This window comes from Artibeus jamaicensis, unplaced genomic scaffold, assembly GCF_021234435.1.
Source record: "Artibeus jamaicensis isolate MK-2021 breed Jamaican fruit bat unplaced genomic scaffold, CSHL_Jam_final contig_519, whole genome shotgun sequence".
NCBI lineage: Eukaryota > Metazoa > Chordata > Mammalia > Chiroptera > Phyllostomidae > Artibeus > Artibeus jamaicensis.
The window spans coordinates 40,394,069-40,414,959 of NW_026521871.1; the positions used below are offsets into that span (position 1 = coordinate 40,394,069).

Sequence of the window (20,891 nt, forward strand, 5' to 3'; positions counted from 1 at the left end):
AATGAGGGCATTTCTTGACATTACACCAGTCATAAGAAGCCAGTTGAAGAGATTTTAGCCCGATAAGAATCTAGGATATATTCACCATAAATTCTCTCTACGTAGGAGGGGGCACTGTTCGGCATTCTGATTTCTTGGAGGATGCTGTCTCAATGAATAAAGAAGGAACTTACTTTGTATTATATAACTTATTTTCACTTCAAATTTCTAACAACAAAAATTCAAAAACAATGTAGGTAATTTTAGCAAGGGGGACTTAGAACAAGGACTATTGCATCTCTTTCATAGAGTCTACAAACTCTTAAAAGTGCTCTAAAAACACCAGAAGTTTGATTAGCAGCAAAGCGTTAGCCTAATCGAAACCCCCTCCCCCACATGTATGTACATATGCACACACTGTATTCTATTCATTCTATTCATTCTATTCATTGCTGTACATATGCACAGCAATGTATTCTATTATTCTAACTTCAGTGTGACTGCCTGATGGTTATTCCCAGAGGCTGTGCAAGGTTCCAAATACTGTCTACACTGTATCGGGTTCAAGACCTCTAGCAACCAAGTGGTCAAGACAGAAGCAACCTTTCATCAAAACAAACAAAAAATTCAATCACATTTTAAATATCTTTTAAGATTAAAAAATGGGAGATACAGTGAATCACCCAACATGTTATTATTCTGAGTCCTATAATTTTCTTTATCTAAAACTGTTTCTTATACACAGAAGGCTAGATGTCTTTTTACATAGTTTCAGCAATCCTAAGTATAAAATATCTCTTTAAAAAATATGATGAGATTTTTTTCTAACTTGGAAGAAAGTTCTGTGAGGGGTGGGTGTTCTCCCGCAGATGGTTGTACAGCATTTTCTCGCAGGAGCGCGCTGAGTGGCCCTCTGTCCTGCGTGTGACGGGTCCCGGAATGGAGCCTCCCAGCACTGCCCCCACGCAGCCGAGCGCCAGGCCTCCGGAAAGAGGTCCTGCAGGCACCGTAGCATCTTGGTCTGTTCTCTTCCTCACTCTTTTAACAGCGGCCAATCCTTGGACATCTTACAGTAGGGACTGAAGTCCAGAACTTGAACTTCACTGGGAGAACCAAGTCCATTCAACATGCAGCATTTTCATCTTTTGGTTGGGTAGGTCTTGGTCCCCCAGGGATAGGAGTGATACCTAGAAGATGGAGACGTGGAAAGAGTTGTGTAAAGTCACACATATTTTAGTTTGCACATTCAATTTCAAGAAAAGGAGTTCAGGTGTATAAGTAAAGCACAATGGATAAAAAATGTGATTCTAAATAGAATAGAATGGGCACATTCTTAGAAAGTTGCCTTCTGCTGACGTTCAGCTCACGGTGTCTTTGTCAAATTATGAGTTCAATGGAAACTGATAACCCTTCATAGTGGAAAAAGAAAGACCCATTCAAAGTAGCTTGTACATTTAAATGCCTATGCACATTAAATATCTATTTTACACATTAATCACTTAATTGGGGAGGGAAATCAGTGCAAGTTGATTCGATATAGACTTCTTTTTATCTTGCATACCATTATTTCTCAATGTCTATTTCACTGTTACAAAATAAGGTATTGATGTGTCCCGCTAAGTATATAAGGATGTCATCCATTCAGTCACAGAAGTCCAACAGTTTTCCTCTCACAAACAGCAATGAGATCATTCAGGCATGTTAGTCTGTATCTTTCTGGTAAGGAAGTTAAATGTTGATGTCAAATATGATTAACAACACAACCCTAGAAATGATGATGGAGGATGGAGCCCACTTTGGGCTGGCCAAGTCCGTTTTGCCCTTGTTTCATTTTCTTTACCCTGTTTTCTTCCTCTCAACCCAGCCTCCCTTTCCCAGAGGCCCAGAAAAGAGGCAAACCCTATTGGTTATGGCTTCTTGCTGCTATTTCTGTTTCTATTTCCATTTTTTAAAAATTACCAATGCAGCATTTTGTGCCTGAGACATTTTTTCCACCTACTGAAGAAGACAATGAAAGCAATTGCAGTTCTGGGGAGATACTGGCAGAGGAGTTAAAACAATAGTTCCCGCTTCTAACCATCTTGCTAGGGCAGCTTTTCTCAACAGGTGCTTCAGATGACAGCTGAGGAATCACCAGGCTAAAAAGGCCGCCAGATTTCTGTCCTACAGTCCATCTCAGTCTTGAATATGGCCATGTGTCAACATGCTCCGAAAGTGAGAAACTGTACCTTCACAGCTTCCCAAATATATTTGGTCATGAAACTTTATTTGGGGGGGAATGTCTACAAACACGTGTGATAATACTGTCTACTCTATGAAGACTATTTGGGAAAACACAATCCACTACTTCTAAATACTGATTCTAAAACCTCTCCATGTTCTGGGATATTTAATATCCTCTATCCTTCGACTACAAAAATCATGACTGCCACAGCTGCTCTGATTTGCATTTGAAACCATGTGTACTTCCAGCTCGTGCAGTATTAGGGGCTTCTAAATAGAGCCCAACTTATGTCTTGGGAATTAATTTGGAATGCTGGTAAATAAGCAATGGCTTTAAGCACAAGCAAGGTTATTAAAGGTTATAGGTATTTATTTTTAGAGAGAGGGGAAGGGAGGGAGAAAGGGAGAAACATCCATGTGAGAGAGAAATATTGATGGGCTGCCTCTCGTACACTCCCTGACCAGGGACCAAACCCGCAACCCAGGCATGTGCCCTGACTGGGAACGGGACCAGCAACCTTCCCCTTTGTGGGGTGATGCCCAGCATACTAAGCCACACCAGTCAGGGCCCATGGGTTATTTTTACTAGTGCACTATAAGGAGTCTTTCATCCAAGATGTATTCTATCTTGCTATTCCAAGCAAAAAAGGAAATGTTATGGCTATATGAATTTTTAAATGAATGATTCATTTTAATTTGAAGCGTTTTAAGAAAATGTATTTCATACCCATCATATGTTGCTTGAATTTAATCATTCAAATTATGTTTTCCCATTCTCATCACAGTTTTGAATGTAACTGTGAATAATTTCTTGCCTTTGTTATTAAGCATCTTATCTGTTTATCATAGGAGAATTCGCAATGTTTTTTAAAGCAGGAATATGTCTTGGGAACTGGAAGTAATGTTTGTTTCTTTAGAAACTTGACAGTAGAACTGAAAAGGATAAGAAAAATTCAAAATAGGACTTTTAAAAAAGCAATGATAGCTCTTGTAAGAGCATCTCTAAGTTCCTTAAACACCTGGTTTTTTTTTTTATTAATACTTAGTTGCTTTTCTGCAAACATATGAAGACACTGATTGCCCATGATCCTGAGACAATGAGAAGATACAGATTAAAAAATGACAAGCATGACTTCTGGTTCCACCTAACCCAAGGTGCTTTAAATAATATGAGGCTGAGAGTCAGTAACAGACACACTCATACGACCCATGGAAGGCTGGCTGGATGTTCTCGGACCAAGAGTAGAAAATGAAAAATTTGAATCTCTCCAGGAATGGCAGGAGGAGAGTGGTTATGGAGATGGTGATTTTTATTAACCATATATCTTTGGAAAATGAGAACTGCTCATCATTTTGCTGCAGTTATAAATCACAACAGAACCAAGTTTACTAAGGCAGCATTTTGGGAATATAGTGTGAAGCCAAGAGAACAAACAGTGGAATAATCTCACGTGTGATTCATAAGAACAATCTGACAAAATAGAAGGAAACCGATGTTGGAGATGGAACTAACATCAGAAAGAATCTAATTTTTGTAATGACCTTAACAGGGTATTCTTGGGCCCTCTTTCTCTTAAGATGGCTACTAACGGTCACCTTTGGGGGACGACTCCTTGAATAATGTAAATCGTGGTCACAAGAGAGCTTCACCAGCTAGAAAGGAAGGCAGTTGCTCCAGGCATAACACACCATGTTGGGAGAACCAACTCCTTAGGACAGTGCTTCCTGCAGCAACTTTCAGCCACAGAGAATGTGGACGTGGTTGCTTACTGTCTACATACATTCCATTTGCCCCCTTGGGAAAGTCAAGAGACAGCTCGTGTGTAGTAGACACTGTCAGAGCACTTTAAAGCATCATGGCCCATTTCCAGTGGCCAGCACCTGCATTTCTCTTCCTCAAAAATGTCTCTGGCCCTAGAATCTGCTTTGTCCACCCTGAAGAAGGCCAGGAATGCCAGGTAACTAACATCCCCTGGGGCCAGAGCTCAAACAATGGCTGATGGTGACTTGCTTGAAAATGAAACCTTTATGGAGTTATTTCTTCACTCCCCTACTCGTGCTTCTTGGAATTGCCTCACAAATACACTAATTGAACTCAAACCTTTGTGCCCAACACCATGTTCAACAGTAAAACTACAGGAATCCAGAATTGAGTGAAGTTGAGAAAATAAATTTTTAGAGCACTAATAACGTCATACTAGAAGATAATACTGTATTTTGCTGTGTATAATGTGAACTTTTTTTGCCGAGATATCTGAGGAGAAAATAAGAATGCCAATTATACATGGGTATAATGATTACATACCATAGGCATAATATTCCCATGTATAATGCACACAAAACCATGGGTGCACATTATACACAGTGAAACATGGTAAACAGCCCCTGTGAACTGAGGTTTCTTATTTAGGGTTCTCAATGGCAACACATCACAACAAATCCCTCTCTCACAAACAAAAACAAAGCGATTCTTTGTTTTGTTGCATTTTTCCTCTTGCATTCTGTATATATCATAAGTAGATTTCAGTGATGGAAATATGAGTTTACAGCTCTAGTAAAATGGAAAAGAACAAATGCTTAATTTGAAAAACAGTCTAGAAATGCTTCCCCACTTCATTACATCCATTTTTTGTGGGAGTCAATTACTGCTAAGTGATCAACCTTTATTTTCCAACAAAAGATGAACATATATTCTACTAATGGCAGTATGATGTGTAAGCCAAGCTATTTTATAAAAGTGTTTAAGATATAAGTTGGGGGGAAAACACCTCTGGAATCAAATATGGAGAAATCAGATCTAATATCCAATGATCTCCATTGATTTTTTTAATTTGAAAGCAAATTCTAGTGCTCACCTGTTAGAGGTAAAATTGTAATAACCACTTTCCTCTAGGACTTCTTCAATCACAGTCTAAAGTTGAAAAACAACCCAGTTAGTATCGAATTAAAAGCAACAAAATGAAATCATCCAGAGGCACCGCAAGAACCTTACCTGCATCTGTTCGTACGTTATCCCTTCCTCCAACTCGAAGCTGGTGGGCAGGCCTGGATAAATTATGGAGAGTCTGACATTTAGTGGACATCTTAGTTAGACTTTATTGGCGATTATGACTCAACTGAGGTGAAAACTGGTCAATTTCTTAATGATGAAGATAAATACTTACAAGCACATTCCAAATCATCTCAGCTTAGAATACTCACACTTCCTGCTTCTCTTCCTTTAATACCTGGCTGCCTTTGAGGTGGCCATCACAAAGTAATACACAAAGATTTGAGGTGTTGCTTTTGATAGAAATGAGTTAATAAGCTAATTAAGTTAGGGGTGTGTGTACATGTGTGTGTGTGTGTGTGTGTGTGTTAAGAACAGGTGAGGGCTGATTCCAAACTGAAACTGCCTGACAGGTGAGTGCTCCGATTGGTACACTCTTCCTGGTCCATGAGACAGAGAGTAGGTATGTGCCAGAAAGAAAATAAATTTTTGGAGGGAGGCAGAAATAGACAACCTAGACAGGGAAAGGTGACACAGATCTGACCCCTCCCTTCCAATGGCTGCCTAGAGGAAAATAAAATCCATACATTTAATGCCAAGAGACATACTTCTTTTGACATTTGGTCTGAGTGTGATATACGGACACCTTAAGCCACTGAGGCGCCATCCAGAGGAACATCAGCCAGCTTCCCTCACGTCCATCAACACTGACTTAGCAGATGCCCTGACATCCCCTGCCAGTTTGCAGAGAGAAAAAAATGGGTTCAACATTGGAACAGGACGTGAGCATATGAGGCATAAGGAAGCTTGCTTTTCCAGCCCAGTTTCAAAGTGTTCCCAGAAGTGCCCACAGGCTCTGCTGTCTTCGGCTTTTGCCCGCCCTGCTGTAACAAGGGACATGCCTGGTTTGCTCTGAGTCAGGGCGTCCAGCTGCCCTGGGAGAATCGGTCAGCTCCCTCTCTGGCCACTGAGAGGCATCTGCCAGAGCTCCCGGTTTCATCCGAGGTGCTGTTGCAAGATGTCTCATCGGCAGACTGACTTAGTGCCCTGGGACATGCTTTTGAAAGCAATGACTTTAGGCAACAGTTTATCTTCACTTTATAGATTTCTCAGGAACTATTGTAAATGTAATTCTGCCACACAGGTTAGCTTTATCCCAGGATTCGAAGACTTAGGGAAAATTTAATAACTAATATGTGAAACAATTTGCCCAAATTAGGAAATCACAAAACCCCAACCAAGTGCTTTTCTAGGCTGAGGAGATGGCAAGTCTTCATTTAACCATACAACCTTCTTTCCATCCATTCCTCTATGTGATGTAACCATAGTCTATAGAGATTCAAAAACTAGTGAGGAATTCTGAAACCTGAGTAGTTTGGGAACTCTGAGAAGTCAAACGTCACAAGAAATGTTAGATTTTGCTGAACCCTTACCAATGACCAAGGGCTAACAAGCACTTACATGGATAATGACCAATGAATGACCAAGTGCTTGTTACATGTTTACATGGATCCTCACTTTAACACTCTGATTTTTAGCCCCATTTTATAGTCAAGGAAACTGGGATGCAGAGAGGTCAAATGATTGCCCAAGGTCAGCTACTAAATTGATGAGCCAAAATTTGGATCTAGGCATCTGTGTTTCAAGAACCTGTAGTTCCCATGCTGTACTGCCCACCTATGTGAGATTTACGCAAAAAAGTAAAAAAAGAATCAATATTAAATTTGTCTGATGTGGATTCTTTAGGTAAGTTTCAAATTTTCTCCATTTTAAATATGCAAACACTTCATTTCTGCTTTTTATCTCCCTGGATGCTTTTGAGCATTTGATTTCCCATCGCCAGATGAGCAAGAAGAAATCAAAGGAAATGCGATTCACCAACACAAATTCTGCTGTTTGTTTATGTTACCTATCAGTCAATGATAAAGGAAGTCGCCACAGCCAGGGAAAGTGAATCTCAGGGAATTTCCTACCATACACCCCTTCCAACTACTGTGAAAGATAGTCAAAATAAGCTCTATGTCTTTTTTTTTTTATAGTTGAAGACGATCTTTTAAGGATCCAAGCAACATATTTCCTTGTGCAAGCCAGATTCCCTGTGTTGAAGCCCATTACCTGCCGGGTCATTTGGGGACAGGTTGTGTCCGTCGGTTGAATGGTGTAATGAGTGGTAATCTGCTGTGAAAAAGCCAGGCTCGATGGGCTCGGGAGATCCCTGAGACAACTGGAACAGAAAAAGCAAAGCCACATCTTTCACACTCAGCAGCAAAGGGTATGAGACCTCTGCGCGGGCTTTTCCATTTCCCTTTGTGTCCGCGCGGAAAATTTAGTGCCCTGTGCTGTTTGCTTTTCAATCCCTTGTAAGTAGATAAACACACATCTTATTTCCAAAAGAAAGTACGAATTGGATGTGGCCATATTACAGTGAAAGAAAGTTAAATAATTCCCTGGTCACATGAAAAAAAATTGCTTTAAAGCTTTAGGAGAGCAAAATAAAAGATGAATAGAAAAATAATGGCATGGGCAAGGGCATCAAAATGTTATTTTTTTCAGGCGTAGGAGGAATAAACTCCCATTATTTAACAGAACAATATGTTTAGCTCAAATCATCTTTTTTCATGTATCTGCTTTGAACAATGCCTTTTTGTTTGACCAAAGAAAATGCATTTCTTAATATATTTTTCTGAATTACTATTAATTAATCCAAGTCCAAAACCTTTAGGGTGATTCCCAACACCCCAAAGGGAAGAGTTATTTGCTAAATGACAGAGCTTATTGATGTTCCAATTGTTTAACACCTTTCCATGCAGCTGAATTTTTTAAATGGTATTTTAGAGTATAAACATTTTTTGGCCTCCTTTCACCTTTAATTACAACCAGCATGTGGACTAGCCAAGTTTTAGTGCCTGTGTTAATATAATATACCTTTAAAATGTCGATTCATATGAATAAACCGGAAACTAATGGCACAATTTAGATTATGTAATAGTGGTTAGTTTAGAGTCACATACTCTGTTCATAAATTGAAGTCCAGCATTACTCGATCACTGGAGAAAACCGTTTGGCAGTATATGTTAAAGGTAAGTAACTGCTGCCTGCCCTGTGACTCAGTCACCCCACTCTCGGGCTGCAGATACACAAAAGAAAGGAGCACTGCTGATCATCGACAGACATTGTAGGGATATTCACAGCACCTTTGTCTGAAGTGACCCTCACCTACAGAAGCCCCAGTGATCACAGGGTTGCAAGATAAATAGACATATTGTGTTGTGCTTACCCAATAAACTTCTTCAAAACAATGAAAAAGAACAGACTACAGGCACCCAAAGCAAATGGCTTGAGTAAAAGACGCCAGACACAAAAGAATACCTGGTATATGACTCCACTTAAGTACATGTTTATAATCAGGCAAAACTAGCCAATGGTGATAGAACAATTACATTGTGGCAGGCGCAGGGGGATGGTGGGGGAGAGGAGGGGCATTTGGCCAGGAAAAGGCAGGCAGTAGCCTGCCTGGAGACTGGGATTGTTTTACGTTTCAGGGTGGGTGGTGGTCACAGGGGTGAACACATATGCTAGATTCACGGCGCTGTAAATAAATCTCATTGTATGTATTATGCATTTCATACCTTAATAAAACCTTTTATATTCACAATTTATATTTCATCAATGTACTTTGGGTACTGTAAATATAAATCATTTCTGTTTTTCAGTCTTCTGTTGCCAAATGCTACACTCAAAAAACTTCTTTTTGCATACACTCAAGGAAAAAATATGGCTCTACCCTTCTTTATTCCTGAAAGATTATTTTTCTAACTTTGGGTGACAACTGTTAAAGTTAATGAACCATTTGTAAAAAGACTAGACCATTTGTAAGATTGCAACCTGCTGCGATGCAGGAGGGTCTGAGAGTCACACGCTCAGTGACTGTTAGGCACCATGGAGGGGCCCTAAGCAACCTGCAGTTTATATCCAAGCCAGCAGGTTGCGCCAACCAAGCTTCTTCGTATGTGTTACGAGGTTGAAAATGATTTCCCGGTATCATCTTCCACACGGTTTTGAATGAGATTGTTTTTCATATTGGTGAGCATAGCAGTAAAATTTGGCTGCCTGAAATGCTTATCCTAACTATAAAAAGATTATTTAAGTTGATGTAATTATTAAGTATATACACCTTTGAATCTTAAAGATTTCACAGACAGGAGGGTGTTTAAGGCTGCACAGTATAATATGGGAATTGTGGCTAGAGAGGGTAAGATGGCCATTATACTATGACAAGGACAAGTCCTCCTTACTGAGTCAAACCTTGACAAAAGGAGGCTTCTCGTGCTGGGTCACATTAGTGGTTTCCTTCCACTTAGGAAGTGCAGATCCCCAGAGAGACAGGCCATCGGTGAAGACAAAATTCATTGGTCTTGTGTTCCCATCCAGATACATTGACTTTTGCCCTCGGAGCTTCCCAAAACTTCTTTTTGCAGTTCATTTTTTTGACATATTTCACCCAGAAAATTATCTTTGTTATGGCCTGAGCAGGTTTTAGAAAATAGAGCTAAAAAGCCAATCAAGGCACATACACTGAGGATCTCTCCAGCTTATCGGGACCCTGCTGGGCACCAGGGAGACATGAAAGTGATCTGACCTCCACAGGACTTGCTACCCAGCTGCACGTGAAACAGCAGAGTGATGCAGGAAGAGATGAAGTATGAAATGTGGCGGCGAGTTCTAAACTCGCACAAAGAAGGGTGCTGCGTGAGGACTAGCATGGAGTTCAGAGGCTCTGCAGAAGAGACATCGGAGCTGAGCCTGGAGGGGTAGATCTGGGGGGATGCAAGGAGGCTCCGTGGACAGTCCAAGTGAGGGGAACTGACAGCAGAGGCTGGGCACTGCATGGTAATGGCAAAGTGATGAAGCGGGTATGACACCAGTCCATGTCATGGAGGTCTGAAGATTCAGGTTGAAGAGAGAAAGGCGGGTGCCATTCATTAATTCAGTGAGTGTTTTTTAAAAATCAACTATTATGTCCAATGCGCAGATCCAAACGGTGGGGAAAAAAACAACGGTGGTCAAAAATGTGTACTCTCAGAGCCCAATACCGGAGAACTATGTCTGCGATAGGTCCTCCTGGGGGAAAACTGCAACTGTGCCAAATGCACTGAAGGACAGAACTGCGGTTCTAGGAAGTAGCACGTTTCAGTTCCAGAAGGTGCTCCCCACAGAGTGACACTTAACAGAGAGCTGAACTGACGAGGAAGGATGCATAAAGGATGGGCTGCTCCGGAAGATCCTTGCAGGCAGAGGGTAAGGCATGTGCTGCGCAAAGACCCGAGGAGAAACAGCCCAGTAGACGGACTTTGGACAGGGCCTCGGGGCTGGTATGGAGACGGCAGAGGGCAAGGGTGAGTGAGATGAGAGGGGAGAGACAGGCCGGCTGGGACCAGACAGGACTGTGAACACCAAGGCGAGTATTTTGGTGTTTTATACCAAGAGCTCCCTGAATTGTTTCTGTGTGTGTGTGTGTGTGTGTGTGTGTGTGTGTGATATGACCAAGTTTCTGTTTGGAAAGGACCACCCTGGACACAATTTACACAATGGTCTGAGCAAGGGCAGGAACAGCAGGGCGAGGCCAGACAGACCGCCAGGAGGTGCCTGCAAATGGCAGAGGCCAGGAAAGCTGGGTTGGGTCCTGGAGATGAGACCACACAGTGGGGGACTGGAAGCCACCAAGGCTTTCTGAGCCTACTGGTAAAAAGCAAGGGCTTAGGAAGTAACCATCGGCCTGGCCAGGTGGATGGGAGAACCAGGAGATCAGCAAAGAACCTGTGACAATAATGCGAGAGAGAAGGGCCAAGAATTTGGACTGGGTGGTGACCAAAATGGCAGAATGAATCTGGAAGATGAACTATTCTTTCTTAATGACAACAGCGGCATCTGTGGACATTGATCCAGTGCTTATCGCATGCTAGGCATAGTTAATATTCTATTTGATCCTTACAACGACCCTCCATAATGCAGACGTTATCCTCCATTTCACAGATGAAGAAATGGAGAAGCAAATGTGAGGTCTGCCCGGAACGAGTCCAGCCATTGTTGATACGACCAGTGTGCCACAGGAGTTTTTAAAGCAGGCAGTAACTGATTGTTTAGTCAGGGACACCAACTCTTTGATCCTTAAATTGCCAAATAAAAAAAATGACAATAGCCAAGATGAAATAGCCAGCTCATGTGAATGAATCAAAGTTATACCTGCTTTTTCTCAGATTGGCAAAAACTTATTTTTTGGTGTCCCGCAGAATTTTAGTAATTAGTTTATGTATGCCATGAGATAAAAGAGGTTGAATATTATCAATTTAGAGGGATGAAATGTGAATTTTTTGAAGAGAAGATAGTGTCTTATGATTATTTAGTTCTTGGTACTCTATTTGCAAAGTGTGGTTTGTGACATGGGTCTTCTAAAATGTGAGTCCTCGTATTAAAGAGAACAGACTGTCACTGCCCCTTCGACACACACACACACACACACACACACATACACACACCCAGCACCCCTGCAAAAAACACTGGTTTTGAGCAAATATTGAGCAACTGTAACACTTAACCAGTCCATCGAGTATGTAGTACTTTTTTAGGTGAAGCCTAAATAGAAAACAGTGAGAAACTGAAAATGTGATCTTCATTAAATTCCCCCAATGACATCTTCTTTCCTGTGTCATAAAATAGGGCTCATTTCTCTGTAGGACTGCTGCACGAGTTGTTTGGGATCCAGCCGCTGAGGTGGGACTCGGAAGGGCGTTTAGGCAAGCGCAGACGGAGGCGCCCCAGTGAGAACACGTTCAGCAGGCCCTGTCACCCCTCGCTCGCCGGTCCTCTGATCTTTCTTCCTTTCAACTTGCCTTGTCCTCTTTGACTGAATCACATGTTACGATATAGCACACTGCCTTATTTTTCATCTTTTCTAATCCACAGCACCTTTCTCGGAGATTTCTATCAGGCCCTGCTAGGCGGCAGTGCTAACGGGCACGCCCAGCGCTCCGCTGCACTGTGCTCTCGGTCTCCAGCGCTCACTCACTAACACAGGAGCAGTTCATAGGCACAGCCTGAGGTCGGGTCCAGGGACGCCCCCGCCCCTCCCGGCAGCAGCCCCGCTGCTCCGAGGGTTACAGTCCCACCGAGGGCTTGGTTTTTAACAAAGAATTTCTAATGACCGTTTTCAAGACTGGAAAACCAGTGGTCTGTGCTAGGGACACCCAGGCGGCGCTCATCCCCAGGAGCTCCACTCAGATGCACGTTCATCATGTTGACACTTCTAATTTGAATTAACATCTTCTGTCCTGTTTCTGTCTCCCCTTTCTCCCACGCTGAGGGTTCTAAGCTCCCAGAGAAACGCACAGAGTCACTCGGATGCCGCGCTGCCCTGAGGTTCTAGCCAGGGTTGGGCTGCAGCCTCCTTGGCTGAGTTCTAGACAAGGTTCTTACAAAAGCAGTTTTCTTTTTCTTTTTTTTTTATTGCTCTCTATACCCTATTGGGTCGTAGGCCATCAATAAGTAGCCACATTGGTCCCACAATGACTGGACATTTCTTTAGCACACGCACTGACCGAAAGTCGCTGCGCGAGGAGGGCTGCCCCCCCTCCGTGCACCAGGCCAGGCGCGGCCACGCTTCCATCTCAGACGCCAGGGAATCTGTGAGAACGCGCTTTGTGTCCAAACTGGGCCATCCGAACACCATTCTAATAACAGCGTAAACACCTAGCAACTTGAAATTTTTTCATCTTTTCGTGGGAGAGTTGAGCTTCTGTCTTTTTCAAGTCTACTTACTGGAATTCATGATATGATACGGAAATACAGTAAAATAAATATCTGAGGTCTCCCCACTTTTGTTCTGATCTCCCCTTGCTTTGTTTCTTGGTCTTAGTCTTCACCAGCCCGTGAGAGAAATCTTGCTCCCTGAGGGAGGTTTACATTTGTCTACCCGCTGCTGTCTTTTCTCTTCCCATCTGTCTCCTGTGTGTGTGCGCGCGCAGGTGTGCGGGTGTGCGCGTGTGCACGTGTGCAGCCACCACTGACGTAAGGGGACAAAGCCAACTGCTTGTGTTTCTTATCAAAGAGCCCATCGTCCTGCCTGAATAATGAGTCACTTTATGCTTAAGATTGGAGACACTGATGGAAAAAGAAACCTTAAAAAAAAGGGGGATCATTAACAGCGTGGCTGCCAGAGTTTAAGTATACGATGAAGCTTCTAAAAGTTATAGCAGATTGGAGTGGGACTGAGCATCTTCACCCAGGCGAGCCCGAACTGCTTGGGCCGTGGGTCTTTCAGGGCCAGAAGAACGGGAGGTTGTGTGCATCCCCAAGGCCTATATTAAAATGGCCACGGACCAAGACAAAGGGATTTCCTGTCACCAGGTTGTATTAAACAGAGATAAACAATTTTCTCTCTGGCTGGTTGACTGGACTACTTTGTGATTTAGATTTTTTTGTGTGTGAATAGAAATATTTACTAGCACCTAAAGTCTAGTACATGGCAGAATGTCGAAGGTGGAAAGACCCTTACGGGTAGTTCATTCCACCCTCATAGGTGATAAAAATCTTGGCCTCAGATGGTTAAATGACTTGTTGAGACCAGCAATGCTAAATATAGGGGCTTACTGAAAAATAGCCTAAAAAAAATCGAGATAGAATTCTCTAAAAAACACTGTATTGAAAGTAAAAATATTTAATAACATTTATTCTTAGGAAAACGTGCAATAATATGGAAAGAACTTTCTGTTACTCTTCTGAGAATGACTTCAGACATAAAGGTGAGAAAATGAGAAGCAAAGGCACATTCTTGATTTAGTGCCTTAGTGGTCTGAACTCTGTGCCCCTCCCCCAAATGCACATGCCGAAGCCTAGTCCCCAAGGTGGTGCTATTAGGAGGTGGGGCCTTTGGGAGGTAATTAGGTCCTAAGGACGAAACCCTTATGTAAGTGCTGTTATAAAAAATGCCTTTAGAGCAGAGGCCTGAGTGGACGCCCTGGTCCCCTCCGCCGGGTGCGGAGGCCACCGGAAGTAGGCAGTGCACTGCCCGGACGGGCGTCCGCACCAGACCCAACAGGGCCGGCATCCTGATTCGGCACTTCTGGCCGCCAGAACTGTGAGCGATACATTTCTGTTGTTTATAAGCTCCTCAGTTTATGGTGTTTTTGTTATAGCGGCCTGAATGGCCTGACACAATAATGATATCCCTTAACAGAGGGTAGAGCTTCAAGTACAAAGCAAAGGAAGTATGAAATTTAACTTCAGTGATGTGTTTTTGTTAGCCCAAGAATTCCTGTATCTAGAATAGCATACCTTTTTAATTTCAGATTTCAAATTGCAAGGGTTACTCTGCTGGCTGAAGAGGGATTTCTTGAATCTCTCTATAACCCTTCTTTTCAAATTGTGGTGCAAAGCTGGAGGAAGCTGCAGAGAACGAGAAAACAACCATTAGAAGCAAATTGTTAACACTGCACAGCTGACTTCTGGGAAGCATTTACTGAATGTCGGTGCAACAATATTCACTCAACAAGAACTCTTACTTGCTAAATAACAATGTAAATTGTACTCCAAATAGCATGAACCAAGTTATAATTTTTCATTCTATTATCCAGAAGAAATATATTACTCTGCTGTCCTTCAAAAGGCTGCTTAATTTATCTTACTGTTCTTTCATTTTATTGATATTATTTTTCACATAACAACTGCATAATAGGTTAATTGCACATATATATTGACTTTTGTAAAGAACAGACTTAAGAGAGAAGAATGCATTCTACCAGATATTTAGGTGTTTGGGTCACACTCACAAGCTGAAAACCACACCAAACACTCTAACTATGGCCTTGTCCTGCAGGGTCTGAGACTGTGGACCAGGGAGCACATATCTGCATCAGTACAGCGAGATTCCTGCCTGTGATGCTTCTAAATTTATAGCTGGAGATTGTAGGGACCAATTTATCAAGGAGGAGGGAATGAATTAGTACATATCAGGCCAGGATGAGTTAGGCTTAAGAAGTGGTAGGAAGTCACTGCAGAATCTTAGAAAATGTGGGGATTGGATAACGATGGGGATTTCAAACAACTGATTTTGTAGTGGTTTGCAGGTTGGATTTATGCAAGGAAATCAAAGATCCTAAAAAAGCAATGAGGAATAAAGTGAAGCTTTCTAGATGGGTAACAGAGAAAAAAATAGAGTCAACAAGATAAAGAGTCTTGAAGTAAAAATGACATTTGGTTTAAAATATGGAGAGGTGTTAGAAGGAGAGGAAAAGGAATCAGTATGAGGGTGAAGAAAGCTAAGCAGGAAGAAAAATGTGGTAGTAGGAACTTAAAGATTCAAAGAAAATACAATATAGTTCAGAACTCAGATCAAAGAAAGAGAAATGTAGCCAAGAAAATTATTAGTCCATCCCCTCTCCATTTCTCTATACCCTCACAGTTTTAGTGTGGTGCCATGTGACTACTTGTGGCCAATGAAAATAACACCCACCACCCTGAGAGTGAAGCCATGCGAAGCCATTGCCCCTCCCTGGGACAAAAAGCTTGGAGTCAAGATGGCAGAGCCACAAGGTGAATGATGGTCACCCACCCTGCCCAACTTTAGCTGAGTGAAAAGTAAACCTCTGTTTATCAAGACAAGAGACTCCAGGGTGTACCTGTTGGTGCAGCACAACTCACCGTATCCTGGCTAATACAGTGGACTTCTGTTATTCAAGTTTCACGAAACAGGGGAATAAGAAAAAGGTAACAGTGGGACAACAAATAGGATCTACAGGAGGTCACTGTTCATCCGCCCAAACACAATAGAATATAGGACCCATTATGAAGCACTGAATGATATGAAATAAAAACAGTACCATTGAAAAAAGTTCTAAAAATGCATCTATATTCCTGCTTAATCCTTCGACTTTGCGTGAGTCAAAGTGGTTTAGTTACAGAAGAGTTAAGGCTGGGGACTCTGAAGCCTTTCAGTGTGCTTTGAAAGTCTTTGTAGGTGGTAGCACCAAACCTCTGCTGATCTATTTTTATGCCAACATTATGGCTTGCTTTTACCTCGATCCAGATGTGATTACCACTTCCTACCTCCAGCAGAGTCATAATTAATCTTGTCCTTTAATGAAAAGGGGAGAAGAAGAAATGTGAAGAACAGACACAGAGAGGGATTTCTCAGCACTAGTGAGCAAATAGCTGGAAGACACATGAGAGAGAAAACAAGTATAAACAATACTTGTGTGCATGAGACATTAGCAAAAGCGGGATGAATTTTACTTAGAGTAAAAGGAGACAACAAAGAGGAGAGGCATGTGCATGCTTTTCTAGCGAAGAGACAATGGGCTACAGTAGAGAAGAGATGGAGAAAGTGCCTTGAGATACATTTTTCAATTTGGTAATTTTGCCACTTCCCTAAATCAAACACCAGATGGCAGGGCTGGCCCAGGACTGTCTAGTTGCTGCTCCACATGGTTCCCATGGTCAAAGACAAAGGTGGCAAGCCTTTTCTGACATTCCTGTCTGCCATGGCAAACTTCTGCAGCATTAGCAGGTGAAGCATTAGCGGGTCCGTAGATTCCTTCAGAGGTGGCTTACCCCATATTGGCAGCAACCAGCATCATACTACTAATTCAAGTACTCTTAAAATCCTTGCTATTCATTTAACTTGATAAGGTCCTAGTTAGATTTATTTTTACTGCTTCTGTGGCTTGAACTAATCCTCATAAAAACTTTCTTGAGTAAGTTAACATTCCATCCACTTAAAATTCATGTACATGGCAATATTAAAAAGATACTGTATCTTATTGGAATAATTATCACTAAAGATGGAGACAGCACCCCACCTTTACATGGAAGTTTTCATGGAAGAATTTAAACCTTTACACAGTTTACTTGCAGGTGACATCAGTATAAAAATGTGTAAAACTATCATCTTAGTTGAAATATCAGAACAGAAAATTAATGCCTATGACGTACACGTGCCAGGCACTGTGACTGCCTTAATGTCCACTGTACGGTACTTTTTTCCTACAACAGACATAAAGCAGGTACTACTGACTTGGCCAAAAGGGTGGTTCATTTCTTCCCATAAAATGGCTCCAGTAGTGCTTAGTTGCTTTTAACTTTATTCAAAACAACTTTGCTGTATTGTATTGTGACAGCTATCATATCAGCATGCACTTAAAAAAGCTTATCAAAATTGGTGAATTTTTGTGTAGCCATTTTAATGTTAAAGATGGATAAAAAATGCAAAATTTTGGTATGTTTTGCCTTATTATTTCCAGAAAGGTAAAAATGCAACTGAAACAACAACAAAAAGAAGATTTCTGCAGTGTATGGAGAAGGTGCTGTGACTGATCAAATGTGTCAAAAGTGGTTTGCAAAGTTTCATGCTGGAGATTTCTCAGGGGACAATGCTCCATGGTTGGGTAGACCAGTTGAAATTGACAGTAAACTAAGACATTACTTGAGAACAAGCAATGTTCTACCATGTGAGGTACTCAAAATATCCAAATCATGCCTTGGAAATCATTTGTACCAGCTTGGTTATATTAATAACTCTGATGTTTGGGTTCCACATAGGTTAAGCAAAAACAACCTTCTTGACCATATTTCCACATGCAATTCTTTACTTAAATGTTACAACAATGTCCCATTCCTAAAGCAAATTGTGACAGGTGATAAAAAGTGGATACTTTACAATAATGTCAAATGTGAAAGATCGTGGGGCAAGTGAAATGAACCACTACCAACCATACCAAAGGCCAGTCTTCATCCAAAGAAAACTATGCTGTGTATATGGTGGAATTGGAAGGGAGTCCTCTATTATGAGCTCCTTCTGGAAAACCAAATGATTAATTCCAACAAAACTAATCCCAGTTAGATCCACTGAGAGCTGTACTCCACAAAAAACATCTGGAATTAGTCAATGGAAAACACATAATCTTCCATCACAATAATGCAAGATTCAGGATTATCCATCCTAATGGGTTCTTCCATCAGGATAATGACAACTGCATGTTTCTTTGATGACCAGGGAAAAACTGTTACATCTTGGCTGGGAAGTTCTAATTCATCCGCCATATTCACCAGACATTGCTTTGGATTTCTATTTATTTCGGTCTTTACAAAATTCTCTTAATGAAAAAAATTTCAATTCCCTGGAAGACTGCAAAAGGCACCTGGAACACTTCTATGCACAAAAAGGTAAAAAGTTTTGAGAAGATGGATTTACAAAGTTGCTTGAAAGTTGGCAGAAGGGAGTGGAACAAAACAGTGAATGTGTTGTTCAATAAAATTACTGGTGAAAATGAAAAATGTATCTTTTATTTTTACTTAAAAACTGAGCAAACATTTTGGCCAACCCAAAATTTTATATGTGAGGAAATCGGAACCTAAAGACATTAATTAGGTAATGCACAAGGATCGTTTCTACCATGGTCGAGTCCCCTTGCACAACCATGTACTGGTATCCAGAGCAAACAGCGCCACCACCAGCAGCCCTGCAGTATAGCACTTTAGAAACATGTCACGTACTTTCTTTCCTTCATCACGATAGTCCCATAGCTGCCTGAATTTTACTGAAGGAAAATATGATTCTAGAAAATGTAATGACTCCTTAACGTGACACAGCTAAAAGTTTGATTTTTGCTTGTTTGTTTTTGCTCTACTAAACAATGACAAAAGAAAAAGTGAAATCCAATATGTATGGTTTATAGTTGGTTTTCTCAAACTCCCATGATATATGAATTTTTTTAAAGAACTGCATTCTCTGGTATCTCCAAGGATATGTTGGCAGACTATCTGTAGCCCACATGGCTCCATCTGGTAGTCACTTAATATCTTTTCTATAATACAACCCTATTTTGACATGTTACTGCTTAAAGAGCTCCCTAAATGCTAAAGTAAAATGTTAAAGTAAAGATTATCATATCAAAATAAATACACAATATAAATTCTCTTAGAATTTACAAATCCTGAAAATGTGAGTTCACTTGAGAAACACAGCGTCACCCTAAACTCTGTCGAACCTGCCACCTCGCCATTAAGACCCAGGAGCTCCCAAGGCGGGGGTAGGGGTGGTTTTTTTCCCATCCATCACCACTGCTGGAAAAACGGTAGGTCTCACTGCTGACAGTCAGTGGCACACCTTCCACCTGAGGGCAGCACAGAGCTCCTCCCAACCCTGTGTGCTGGCTCCGGTGGCCACAATTGTGGTTGGTAAGATAGCAATGCAAAATGCAAAGCAGCTCCAACCAAACTCTGTTCTCTGGGCAACAGATGTTTAATTTCTGAAAGTAGCTCTATGCTAATTTTCAAAGCATTTCTTTCACAAAACTGTATTGGGATATGGAATCCCAATACAGAGTTAAATCCAAAGCTTAAGTTGGCTAGGCAGATCTTACCTAAGCAATAGCATTAAGACTCATGATGGAAGGTGACATGTGTACTTTGGTCACCTGATACACCCAAAGATTGATTTTCTGGCTCCAGCAATGGAAATGAACCACTGATTTCATTCTCAGATTATGGGTTTTAAGATTACCATCTCAGTTTTGATGAAAATAGATGTCAAATCAGTGAAGGCAGGGTAAGGATTTAACATCCTGTCTTTTAAAACAGTTGCTTTTAGATGATTTCCCAGATCTGTCTCCATGGAAACTGGAGAAAAAAGGCCACCAGCAGCCAAAGGTAAGCAGTCTCCCCTGTAAGGTCATCTGCTGGTTGTGGGCAGGGACCTGGCCCTGCATTCAGGCTGGCCTCCACAGCAGAAGTCTGAGAGACTGATGAGTAAAAAAATACATGAACAAGAAAGGACAGTTTTTTTGTTGATTTGTTTGTTTTGTCAATTCAGTTTTACTCTGTGCAGTTTTCCTTTGCAATTAGCACAGAGGGAAAGTGCTCTTGGTCTTTAGCCTATAGCAAATACACTAGTATAATGTTTAGGCTTGTATTTATTTCCTTGTACGAAAGGCATTGACTGTGGTTAGCACTGTGATTTCAAGTTCCCCAGAGAGGAATCATTCCTTACTATGGGCAATGTCACAAACTTTAAAGTATTCTGGAAACACATTTAAAAACTACAATGGTTATACTTGAACTTACAGCAAGGAATGCCATCTTGCCAAAAAATATAAAATCATTTGTAATGTTGTCAGTGTAAGAGCATAATAGCAAGAATGAAACTCATAATAGTTTCATTCTTATTTTAAAATAGGTTGAAATCCAATGAAGAAATTGAACACACCCATTAAAGTTTATTATATATAAATTAGAAGCACAGGCATATGAACATTATATTTAAATTTCAGAGGATTTTCCCCCTCAATTTACTAGTTAATCCTTGAGGTAACCAGTAAGCTATTTAAAGTGATTCCCATAACACTAAAATGAAGAATGCTTTCCCCATATATCAATATTTAAATGGAAATGCATTTTAAGTATATCTTTACTTGATAGAGATATGGCACATTACATTTGATTTATTAACTCTCTCCCCCCACCCACATATTTTTTATGCCCCTCCATCCTCCTTCACTTCACCAGGTAGACAAGTCTGTATGATGGCCTAAGGAGAAGCGTTGACAGCAGAAAATGGAGAAATGTAATCAATTTTAGACTCTTGAGTCTCAAAAGACTAGCCTTCGGAATGACTAACCAGAATACCAGACAGGAGAAAAAGTGTGACAGA

At 41.2% G+C, this 20,891-nt stretch overlaps 1 protein-coding gene across 6 annotated transcripts in view; it reads right to left on the bottom strand.

Annotated features, from left to right (window-relative positions):
* Positions 1-449: 449 nt before the first annotated feature.
* The window catches only part of NEK10 (NIMA related kinase 10), a 175,034-nt gene continuing 154,592 nt past the window's right edge, over positions 450-20,891 (bottom strand). For 5 of the 6 annotated variants that reach the window (XM_037135565.2, XM_053669247.1, XM_053669249.1 and 2 more), the window contains 5 exons: positions 14,522-14,632; positions 7,307-7,415; positions 5,195-5,247; positions 5,058-5,113; positions 450-1,166 (listed from right to left, as the gene is read on the bottom strand). In XM_037135565.2, the coding sequence (XP_036991460.2) occupies positions 1,118-1,166; positions 5,058-5,113; positions 5,195-5,247; positions 7,307-7,415; positions 14,522-14,632 (378 nt within the window). In that variant the 3' untranslated portion in view covers positions 450-1,117. Of the gene's footprint in view, positions 1,167-5,055; positions 5,114-5,194; positions 5,248-7,306; positions 7,416-14,521; positions 14,633-20,891 lie in introns of those variants that run through there. The other variant, XM_053669250.1, reaches the window with a different exon arrangement.